Source organism: Gadus morhua, chromosome 4, assembly GCF_902167405.1.
Source record: "Gadus morhua chromosome 4, gadMor3.0, whole genome shotgun sequence".
NCBI lineage: Eukaryota > Metazoa > Chordata > Actinopteri > Gadiformes > Gadidae > Gadus > Gadus morhua.
In genome coordinates, this window is record NC_044051.1 from 10,504,093 (window position 1) to 10,516,592 (window position 12,500).

The 12,500-nt window shown below is 46.7% G+C and overlaps 1 protein-coding gene across 1 annotated transcript in view; it reads left to right on the forward strand.

The window, feature by feature from the left end:
* The first annotated feature begins 248 nt into the window (after nucleotides 1-248).
* The window catches only part of LOC115543144 (metalloprotease TIKI1), a 32,764-nt gene continuing 20,512 nt past the window's right edge, over nucleotides 249-12,500 (forward strand). Inside the window, exons 1-2 of the mRNA XM_030355696.1 lie at nucleotides 249-263; nucleotides 1,060-1,234. Coding sequence (XP_030211556.1) covers nucleotides 249-263; nucleotides 1,060-1,234 — 190 coding nt within the window. The remainder of the gene's footprint in view (nucleotides 264-1,059; nucleotides 1,235-12,500) is intronic.

Below are 12,500 nucleotides of genomic sequence, written 5' to 3' on the forward strand. Positions count from 1 at the left end.
CCCCCCCCCCCCCCCCCCCCCCCCCCCCCCCCCCCCCCCCCCCCCCCCCCCCCCCCCCCCCCCCCCCCCCCCCCCCCCCCCCCCCCCCCCCCCCCCCAAACCCCAACCCAGTGTTCAGCTCCTCTCTGTTTCAGTCCAATCTGTTCCATTCTATTCTACTCTATTCTACTCTATTGTGCTCCCAGTGGTATACCTTAAGCTACCTTTCTCACTGGTTAATAAGCCAAGAGTCGCGGTGACCCCGCGACATGTCCAGTGTCCAAGTGACACAACCCTTGACCTTTTTGCCCTGACCTTTGACCCCCTTGCAAAGCCCCACTCCTCGCTTCAGGACATCCTGTGTGGTTGTGTCCTTGTCCCTACAGCTTCACCAGTTTATTTTTTTCCATCTCTAATGCATCATTCCTCTGTCTCCTAGAGGAATGGAAGATGGGAAGATATGGAAGAATGACTGCTGTTCTCCTTCCTTCCTGTTTCTGTGATCATCGTAACCTCACCCACACCCTTAACCTAGTCTCCCCCTTTCACCACTTAATGGAGGTGCCTCCCCTCACACCCACCTCCTCTTCCTCCTCCCTCTCAGCCCTCATCTCCCAAGCCTCTGGGGATCTTCATCCTCTTCCTCGTTATTTTAGATTGAACTTTCAAATTAAAAGCGCTGCGCATCCCGGCAGGATGTAGGGCCACTTGATTGGTTTATGATTGGTGAACTGACGGGCCACCTCCCAAATGCCCGTCGGCCTGGCCCACTCCGCTGCTCTCCGCGTTGAATTAAACTTAGCAATTAATTAATTACTAAGCCCTGTTGAAAAGAATGACGTCCCCTTTTCTCAGCACCCCGTATTGAAAACGAGTTCTCGTGGCTATTTTAAGTGTCGATAAACAGACAAACAAACGCACGTCGTCAGTCGTAATCACCTGATCAAACCTAAAACCCAAAGTAAAAACATCATCCTAACCTCTGCCTCCTTTCCCCTATCCACTCCTCCTCCCCCCCCCCCCCCCCACCCCCACCCCCACCCCACTCACCATCCCCCCTTTTGGCCCCCCCAACCAAAGGTGCCCAACTTCAACAACGTGACGCTGCCGCCCAGCGAGCAGGTCACGGCCCAGGAGATCGACAGCTACTTCCGGCAGGAGCTCATCTACAAGAGGAACGAGAGGATGGGCCGCCGGGTGCGGGCCATGATGGAGGAGCACCCCGACAAGAGCTTCTTCTTCGCCTTCGGAGCAGGTGGGTTCAATGGGGGACCGCGTGGGGGGACTTTTATTTTGAAGTCGTGCCTTTTCTTTGCCTTTTCTCAAAGGAAGACGGAATGACGTAAATGTGTGACGCAATGGAGGAAATCTCTGTGAAATTCGACGACGTGTAGAATGGGGTGTTTTAGAAAGGTGTTACAACTTTTTATGATATTGAATTGCAAAAATTCAAATCGTTTGAAAAGTACAAATGTCAGAAAGACAATCGAAATGAGTGCAAATGAATGGGTAAAAGAGAAGAAATTAAACCGATAACATCGCTCCTTGTATGAGGTAGATGAAATGGACCGACAGAGAGACACAGACAGACGTCTGAGTAAAACAAGTGTAGAGTGTCAGAGAACCTGGGAAGACGTAGAGAGTCTCAATTAAGACAGACGGCAGAGCGGGGAACAAAGAGAGACATGGGTGTAGACAGACGGAGTGAGGAGTCCCCCTCCTTCCAGGGGCTCCTCATGTCTCCCGGGCCCCTCGCACAACAATGCCCTGAGCCAGGAGGGCCCCCGGGGTCGCCCGTTTGATCAGCGGTGTGTGAGGATTCACCCCCTCCTCTGTGACTCATCCAGCGTCTCTCCCCATAGATGAGGAAGATGACTGTAATAATATGGTTAGTAAATAATACAAATAATAATGTTGACAAAGTACTGGAGCATCTCATGCATAACATCGCAACATTAAAAGAAAAGCGTTATTAAGATATCCTTAATACTATAGAATAAGCATTGGACCAATTCAAGATGGCTACAAAACGTATATATTAGGGATGGGCAAAGCGATCCTTTTCCGGGAATCAGTTCTTTCAGTTCCGTTCACTTTCACAATTCGTTCGTTTGATTCGTTCGTTTGATTAGTTCGTTTGATTCCTTCGTTGAGTCAGATGGTCTGTTACTTCATTTGGCAGGGAATCGGAAATGATGGAATATATGTTAATCAACATGCATGTAGCCTACTACTTTCTAATATTCTGGCAAAATTACCCATGTTAAGTGTAAAGCACATACGTGCCTTTTTTTCATAAATATCCTTAATACATAATGGGGTGCCGTCAGAATTAAATGGCGCTAATAAGCAGTGAATCACCATTGTGCGAATTCCCTACTAGACCAAATTAGACTTGTGGTAGGTATAATCATTACTTTATTAAAGCATGCAATTGTGATATAGAACAAAATAAAAAGAAAAGAAAGTGCTTGCATGATATTGAAGCCTACAGCGATCGTTAGATAACTTGTGTGGTGTTGCCTTACATTTGTTTAACCATGGGCCATGGCAACGCGATTGCTACCTGCTGTAGTACTCTCATTGGCTGAACGTTTTAGACTCAATCAATATAAGGTCGAAGGGAGACGGAGCTCAGTTCGTTTGTATATTTTATTTACGTGACCATATTTTTTTTATATGTTTAAAAAAAAAGTTCTCGTCGTTCACCTTCGGGATTCGTTCGTTCTGACCGAATCGTTCGCGACCGACCCATAGTATATGTATAAGATATGAGTGAGCTAGATACATCAGGTCAGGAATGCGTAAGCCTAGGGCACCTGGAAACAGGTCCCCTCTCGTCTCAGTCCTCAGGAGACTATTCCTGTTTGTTTATGTGCTAGGCGGAAGAAAGTACATAGACAAAAATGGCATCACAGCAAACGGCCCGACGCAGGAGTCGAGCGGGTGCGCTTGAGGTTTCAGTCACCAGGAAGTGACAGAGAAAACATCCGATTTAGTTGGCTTAGTGTACTAGTAAGTCCACAAGATTACAGGCCCTGTGAAGATGTAGCTTTTTGCCTAATGGAACGAAATCAGGAGGTCAATGCAGCAGTTCTCTGTCTTTAATATGTTCTTCCAAGCGTAGGGTGTCTATACGTCGATTCACACTCAAAGAGACCAAGCGAAGTCTGTAGCTTTATCCAGGTAAACGTTGAGTTCGTTCCGCCTAGAAACAGACCCAACCCCCTTTCTTCGGCTGTAGCTCGAATTCCTTGCAGGTTTAAAAGTTGAAGCGGTTTATTCTCTCTCTTCTACGAGCGAGTGACATCCGCGTACCTGGTGAGTGACTCGAGTGAGGAGAAGGGAGGGAGATAATGGCACATCATCTTCAAAGAGTATCTCTCCATCTACGCCAGGAGTGAGTTGGCGATGTGTGTGTGTGTGTGTGTGCGGGCTTGCGTGCGTGTGTGTGTGTGTGTGTGTGTGTGTGTGTGTGTGTGTGTGTGTGTGTGTGTGTGTGTGTGTGTGTGTGTGTGTGTGTGTGTGTGTGTGTGTGTGTGTGTGACCGACTAAATGTCGCTTTGTCTAGCGATGTGTATCTGAGGCAGAAGGTCTTTGTCTTGTCAGGATTGAGTCAGGTTGTTGTTTGTGTCTACAATCCATCAGTCCCTTTAATCAGACCCAAGTTGTCTGTATCCACACGATTACACCTGCACTGTGTTTTCAATTCAACTCTGTTTTTCTGTTTGAACAATTTATGTACAAACTATAAGAAAGTGAAAACATCAAATTCAAAAATACCAAATTCCAAAATATTTACATTTTTCAAAGGCCTAATTTTTTTTTATCAATTGATTAAAGCATACTTTGATTAAGGATAAATGTACAAGTACGCCGCAAATGTAAACTAAGCACGTTTTGTCATTTTCCATGGCAAGCCAAACCATGTTTTGTGAGGACATTGCCAGGAAGAGAATCACCTGGTTCAGTTTGTCCTTGAGGGCTTCTGTAAGGTCTGCTAACCCTGACTGCTAATGGAGCTCCACAGCCTGCTGGCCTCCTGGCCCACAGGAAACAGCTGAGGGAGAACACAACACACACACAAGTGCACACACACACACACACACACACACACACACACACACACACACACACACACACACACACACACACACACACACACACACACACACACACACACACACACACACACAAACACCATAACAAGGAGTACATTTCAATGCATGTCCCCATGGATCTGCCTTTACAAGGGTTTCGTTCACCTTTGTGTGTGTTTGGCTGTATGTGTGAGTGTGTGTGTTTGTGTGCGTCATGCGTGCTTGTGCGTGTATGCGTGTTGCACAGTGGAAGGGATCTGACCAATCAGCATAGAAACAGCAGTCGTGGAAATACTAGGGGCAAGACAGGTCATCGTTTATCAGAAGGCATTGAAGGCAGGCATACACACACACACACACACACACACACGCACACACTGACGCATACAAACACGCACACGCGCACGCACACACACACTCACTGACACACACTGACAAACACCCACACACACACACACACTGACACACACAAACACACAGACACAGACATAAGCACACATACTAGCCCTCAAGCTCATGAGAGTCGAGGGTAAATGTGTCTCTAATTACCCCCATAGGGGTCACAGGTGAAACACACACACACACACACACACACACACACACACACACACACACACACACACACACACACACACACACACACACACACACACACACACACACACACAGCTCAGTTCACTGTGTGGGTATTATGTGCAGGTATCCAGGCTGTGTGTGAGCAGTGGTTGTGAGAGCAGCTTTATCACATCCATCTCCTGTCCAGTTGTGGTCGTCACAGTAGCACAGGGTCCGCCCTAGAGACTCACTAACCGCTCCCTGTGTTATGTGTGTACGTCTCAGGCGAGGTCCATACACATGCAAGTCTGGAAACACGCAAAGTCTGAAAGATATGCATGTCTTCCAGCTTGGTAGTAGGTAGAGAGGAAAGAATACAAAATGAAAAAGAAACAAGATGTTGTGAGTTGAGCTTTGAGTAGTTCTACTTAGTTCTCACTTTGTATACTTGGAAAGGGAGTAAGATAATGAAAGTGTATACACAATATTCTAATAGGAAATACTTTGAGAGAAATTCCTTCAGGGGAAGGGGGTTTGAGTTCAGAAATGAATGACATATTTAGAATATTTGCCTTCCCACACGATGATCCTTTTAGCTGGGGGGACTTGGTCACTCAGTGTCTCCAAGGCACTTAGGAAATTGTTGAGGGTTTTTCATTTCTGGATTCCGAACTTGTTTTCGCTGTTCACCGCAATGTACATAATATGTTGCATAGTTTCCTTTTACATATGATGCAACGTTTCCATATGTTTATTTGTATGTACTGAGAAGCCATGAAGACATGGCCCCTAAGATTTATATATCCTATAACTGTCAGGTGTAGTTTAAATTAAATATATCTAGATATAAACCTTATATATAAACCGTTTGAAATCCTCATATGTGGATATGAATCAGACAATATCCTACGACGAAAGACACACACATTTACCTTTATTTATTGTCTATTCAGTAGGAAGAAAACAGGCATACGTTAGAGATGGGCGACTATTGTTATATAGACACAAGCGCACACACGCACACTCTCACACACAAACACAAACACACACACAGTTTTGAATCTTAAATAATGATTCAATGTACCATCTTTCAAAAAGCAACACATTTGGTAATATTGATGCTGCTGGACCAGAACTGTGTAATTACTGGGTCTTTGCTGAGCGACAGTATGGCCTTACTAAACATGAAGTGTGGTGCCGGGCATTAGAGAAATTTGTTTTCTGTGGCTGGGTTTGAGTGGTGGGCAGCCGGAGAACCCAAAGTCAAATAATCTGGGTTTCTGGTGCACAGTTCACCACATTCAGCTCAGAGGAGCACAGCTGCCCACATAAGCAAACAAACAGGCACACGCACACACAGAAAATAACACACACGTACACAAACATGCAAAAACACACACACACATACTCACTCCTCGTCTGCAGGGTATTTTTCTGATGTTATTACGTTCATTTCCATTGGGCAGAGTGCAGGACATCAGCAAGGCTTGAGACATCGATGTAGTTACTTCTAGACACAACACCTACTGTGAGTGTGCGCCTAGGAACACAGGACACAGCATGTTGCAATGTCTTCCCAAGCAAATATTTTGGTTTAAAGAGCATTCTGTTCCGATCTCCTTAGCCACGTCATGTAAATTAGGACATTTGCTTGTTTTCGGAATTTTGTGAGTCATTCACTAAGGTTTTAATCCTGAATTCCTATTGTTAAATCCACGATTACGGACCAGTTTGATTATGGATAAGGAGAAAATTGTTAGCAGGTAACTGGGAGATCGAGAGGACTGTCCTTTTGTTTGTCTTTTTGGGTCGACATCTTTTGGTCTAGCACTCACTGTATGGATCCCCAGACGCTCTGTTGACGGCAAGATGGTAGGAAGAAGCTGAAATGGGATCTGGGAGTCCTCGCTGCGAAGCTGTAGAGGCTACTCCATTCCTAAAGGAACAGCAACTGTGATGAGGATCGCCGCAAATGCAGATCGGCAATGTTGAGGGTAGGACCAAGTGGCCCGTGATGACTGTGTCCGTTTCTGTAATCAAAGGTGAGGCGCACTGAGCTCATCCATGTCGCGGCAAGAAGGGGGTGTTAATGTGGGGCCCTTGATCACAGTTATTAAACCCCCCTTGTTATCGGGGAAGAAACCCCTTAGGAGGAACACTGGCTGGGATTTATGTGGGATGCAGGGGGGGGTCATAAAACCGACGGGTATGGAGCAGTAAGGCGTCGGTAGGGGGTGCAGAGAGATTAAACTCATGGAGCAAGAGAACAGCTCTATCGCCGAGCACTTGGCCAAGCCGGGCTACGTTCCACTCGGAGATCACCGGCAGCCGGGGTTTCATGGGCGAGATTGAGCAGTGAGGCGGCGCTGGACCGGAGGTGCAGCATCGGGTGTGCTGCCTTCCATGCGCGGGCTTCCTACAGCGCGGATGAGCGCTTGTGACGTTTTTTTCTCCTGCACGTCGTTTTTTGCAAACGTCTTGGGGCATTCCGAGACTTGCAGCCCATCGGCTTCTTTCGCGGCTTCAGGAGTTTGATGGGATAATTGGGAGATGAGTGGCGGTTTCTTTCGATTCATGAGGTGGCTATTCTGGGAAGAGCGGTCAAAATTGAGACCCGGTCACGATTGGAGTCACCATGACGAAGCGGTGGTTGACTTGTGAGTTAGTGTTAAAGTTATGGTAAAGTTATTACCTGTGTGGAGGGAGACACTCCCGGGATGGATTAGTAATAATTACTACGATTAACTGACCCCCCTTAATCAAAAACACAAAATAAATAAAAAGGTATCCTGTAAAGAAAGCGTGCCCTTGCCTACCTCGGTAAAACCCTCTGTCTTATTTCCCCTTGGTGTTTATGTGGAGCACGGCGTCCATCGCTCATGCTACATGATGATGTTGAGAACGCGCCCCGCGTCCGGACGGACGGACAGGGGGGGGGGCATCTGGTAGTGGTTAGCGCTCCCCGGGTCCACGGGGTACAGTAACCCAATCCATGTACACAATCCGGGCCCCACGTTCCCGTTTTCTCCGTAATTTCTTGCCACAGCCCAGCACTCTCCACTTTAATGAACGACGTGTTTACATATCTCCCCAAGCCCGGAGGACTCCCCCTTTCTGCCAGCTTATACACATTTCACCCTCACCCTCCCACCCCGAAACCTCCCACCTCCACCACCCACCCCGGGATCGAAATGTAATGTACAGTTGATTCGTTCCCCCCCCCCCCCCCCCCCTACCTCCAACCCTCCCCACCCTCTCCCTCTCCTCACAATCCACACACACTCCGCTACCCAACAAAACACACATTTAAATACCTGTGGCGATTGCAAAGTGCCAGTGTGGTGGTGGCCGAGGCGTTCACTGCCACTCAAAAACCGTTCGGGACTTGTTTCATTCGCTTCCCCGTCCTCTCTTTCTGATGGTCTCGGGGTTTCTTTGAGCCTCTGTGAGGTTCCTTCTGCCAGCAGAAGCAGTGGGTGGTGTCACGTGGGCTGGGGAGCCTGTTTTGTGGTGATCGATAGCTGGCTTGGTCCAGCATAGTGTCACGGTGTCACGGTGCATGGTGCATGCGGAACAGTGCAACATTTGAATCCTTGGTGACAATCCTTAGATACACTCAAGGATTCAAACGCTGCATTGTGACTCGTCACTGGATCCGGGGGAATGCTTAACACGGAGAGCCGAGTCCTTTGCTAGCAAAAACAGATATTGGTGAGTGGGTCTGTTTTGATCCGCTTCAAAACCTGCTCCTATGTAAACCGGCCCGAGGATAAATCATATTTTAGGAAACCAAAAAATGAAAAACGTTGCAGGCAGGAAATACCACTGGTAACGCCCATTACGTTTCAATAAACATCACATTCATCATGGCATGCTCCTTTGTGTCACACGCACACACACGCACACAGTCTCACGCACACACAAACACACACACAGCCACACAAACACAGACACGCACAGTCACACACACACACACACACACACGCAATCACACACACACACAGATACACACGCAGCCACACACATACACAGATACACACACACAAACACAGTCACACGGACACTCGGAAACACACACGCACGCACGCTTTTCAACTGTCCATTTGAGGACATTTTTACAACCACAGAATTATGACAGATGGGGTAATTGGCCACCTCAGACCATGATTTCCCTGGCGGGAAGCCACGCACACACGCACACACACATACATACACAGACACGGGGAGTCCAGACTGTTTTCATTCAGCCGGGCCATTCCATCACTCTGTTCTCTCCCAGACGGTGTGAAGGGCCAGAGAACATGGCACTTATTGGCGTCACCTCGCCCTCGTAAACAGCTGCTTAACAACGTTTTGGTGGAGTCCCCGACACAAGTGTACCCGTGTCACCATGCACCTCTAAGAAATGAAGCCAGACCCGCCACATACACACACGCGCACACACACACGCACACAGACACACAGACACACACACACACACACGCACGCACACAGACACGCACGCACACACACACAGACACGCACGCACGCACGCACGCACACACGCACGCACGCGCACACGCACACACAGACACACACATTTGCGCACACACACAGACACACACACGTGTGCGCATACACACACGCACGCACGCACGCACGCACACACACAGACACACAGACACACACACGTGCGCACACACACACACACACACACACACACACACACACACACACACACATATACACACACATACACTCACACACACGCACTCTTGCACACAAACACACGCACACCACACGATGTGGTGTTGATCTGAGTCATGTGTTTATGTTTTTAAATATTTCATCATCTTGAAATGATTTTGATTTTGAAGGTTTTCGGCGTGGTGTTCGCCCCTCGCAATATCTTACTGGAGTCGGTCTAAGAGCATTGAGAACAATCGCTCTCAGTGTTTGGATTACAGAATTATTGAGAAATAACCATATTTCTGAGGTTTGATGGTTTGATTATGTGATGTTTTGACTTCAACAAGTTTTTAGTGAAATATCATTGGCAACAGATAGAAGACAGCTATGATGATGAAATGGAGGCTGTCTTTCGTGTTTTTTTAGGGGGTGCATGATTGACTTAAACTTCTGTCTTGTCTGATGTTTCGAAAAGAGTGTGCTTCACTTAACTTCTCTGCCTCTCGCGCTTGGTAGACAGATCTATCCATCCGTCTGTTTCTACAAATACTCTCAACCCTTGGCCTACTAAAACACACACACACACACACACACACACACACACACACACACACACACACACACACACACACACACACACACACACACACACACACACACACACAGAGACACACACACACCAGAAAGTAGAAAGTATGTTAATCCTTTCTCCTAAACCTTTAGGAGAAATATGCCAGAGAAGTTGCTAAGTGGTAAATTGATAGGTTGCGACTGTGTTTATCGTGGGCCATATCCGCCCCTCTGTCCACAAGGACCCTGCGTGCCTCTGGATTTATGGGATGTTGAACACTCTCAGAGGGTCTGAATGAGGCTGGCTAGCTGCACGGTGGGCTGGTACTGGCTGTTGGTCCTGTACGTGGAGGCCGTGGCTTGAAAAACACCCTGAACATCTACACCACTCGGGACAACCAAAACCCGAACGCCAGAAGTATCTGGTCTTTGTTGTCCTGAGCGCTTGTCAAACAGCCGCCGCTTTTGATTTATTGAAAGAGCTGAACTTGTTTGAACTCCTCACCCCTGACCCCGTTTATACCCCCGCAGTATTTCCGCATGCACCTGGAAACCTCAGGCACCTGGAAAAGGGTATTTACCCCCCCCCCCACGCCAGGGGCTAAACTTTGATTTCGGACCAAATACCGCCGCTAACCGATATGAAAGGGAAAGGGAAAATTACATATCCAGCGAAAGCAGCAGTGTCTATTGTTGATCCCCGAGCGGGGAATTGTTTTGATGGAGCTGTTCCTTCTCATTTTCAGAAGGCTGCGAGCAGAAGAGGAGAGCGCTGAAAGGCCCCGGGAGGAGGAATAGAAAGACAGACAGAGGAAAACAAGACTTCTCTGTCTGTCTCTCTCTCTCTCTCTCTCTCTCGCTCTCTCTCTCTCTCTATATATATACATATATATATATATATATATATATATATATATATATATATATATATATATATATATATATATATATATATATGTATATATATATATATATTCCTCCTTCCCACGATGGGTACCGATCAAAGCACAAACATTGTGGCGACTGCTCTTAAGATCTCGCATAACAACTGCAAATTCTGGGTGGAAATTATGAATCCGAAAAGTCAAAGTCGACATTTGAAAGGATTCTCCCCACGGTGGCGGTGGAAGTTGCGACTTGAGCGACTGAGGGACACAGCAGCTCAAACAGTCTGAAAGCGTGTCATCCATACAAGTACAGGAGGCCTTACAGTTTATTTCCGACATTGCAGCCAAAGTATGTTTTTTGATGTAAAATAATGTATACAAAACTTGCCGGCCGGTTTTATATTCATTTTCTTACGTCAAAGCACACCTGTGTATATTCCTTGTGGAAGAAACTGCATCAGTCAGTGTGTTGTACCCATACAGTCACCATTTTACGGAGCCAGTTATGAGGTGGTGCATCGCCATTGCATGTCCATTTTTTCCTGTCGCCCTGCACTATAAACCAGTTAAATCTGCCTCTCACGATCTGATGCTATCCAGGATCTGAGATTGAGACCTCCACATGCTTTTATCGTCCAATCAAGTTGTTGTGTTTTACAGCACAAACCCTTGCCCAAGTAATTATTCCTACAATAGTTTACCTGTAGTCCTTCCTAATGGGAAGGAGCCATGTTACTGGTTACCGGCTGCCAAGAGTTCTGCTGGCAGGCACTCTGCAGTCTGATGTAGGAATGAGTACCGGAGCGCTTGACTGAGTCCATATTTTCTGCTGGTCTTGTTATCCGTAATCCAGCATCCATTACGTTATCCGATACGCGTAATATTGTTACAATCCTGCGTCGGATCGCAAGCCTGTGAAAATACTATGGATATGGGATAACATAATGGATTAGTCGCTGCTTCGATATCGGTTTGGAGCGCCAATTGTATTCGGAAATTGCTTTAAAAAACACTGTTTTGTTGAGGTTTCTTCACTGATCGTAAAGGGTGGCGGGTTTCAGTTGGTTTTGAACGGCAAGATCCTTTCAGACCCAGTTCATATTTTGGATTGGAATAGTATAGCAATCGTTAGAAGGCATGCTGAAATTACATTTCCTACTGAAAACAAAGACAGCAATTCAAAATATTGAATTGTGGATGGCTGATATATGGATATTTTGACATCAGCAATCCATATTTTAAGATTGCAAAATCTAGACGGTAGAATTTTTTTCCTTTTGTTAGCAAGTCTGCACATTTTTTACTGTAATGTTTTAGGAAAGAACAGTTCTTGAAGGAATACAAAAATTGCAAACAGGACCAAAAAATAACGGAATAATTGCGTTATTTAGGAAGTGCAATATATGATCCTTCGGTGTGTGCATTCGGCCTCCTATTATTTCGCATCTGCATTGTTTTCGCGGAAGCAAATCGTTGTGGAGTGCAAGCCAGGAACTATGTCCGCTGCCTGCTAGGCTCACTAGAGAAACAGGGTAAAAGAGGAGGACAGGGAGAGTGAAAACACAGACCTGGCAACGGATCTGGAGTTAGAGCAGCCGTTTGTCTATCAAAGGAAAGGCCGTTTATACCCCCCGTTTCGCCCTGGCAAATAGAGACCCGGAGTTGTTGCAAGCTAATTAGTGCTTTACGTCGCTGGCTTCACCCGCTGGTGTTAGTGTGTGAATGAGAGGCGTTCATTGTA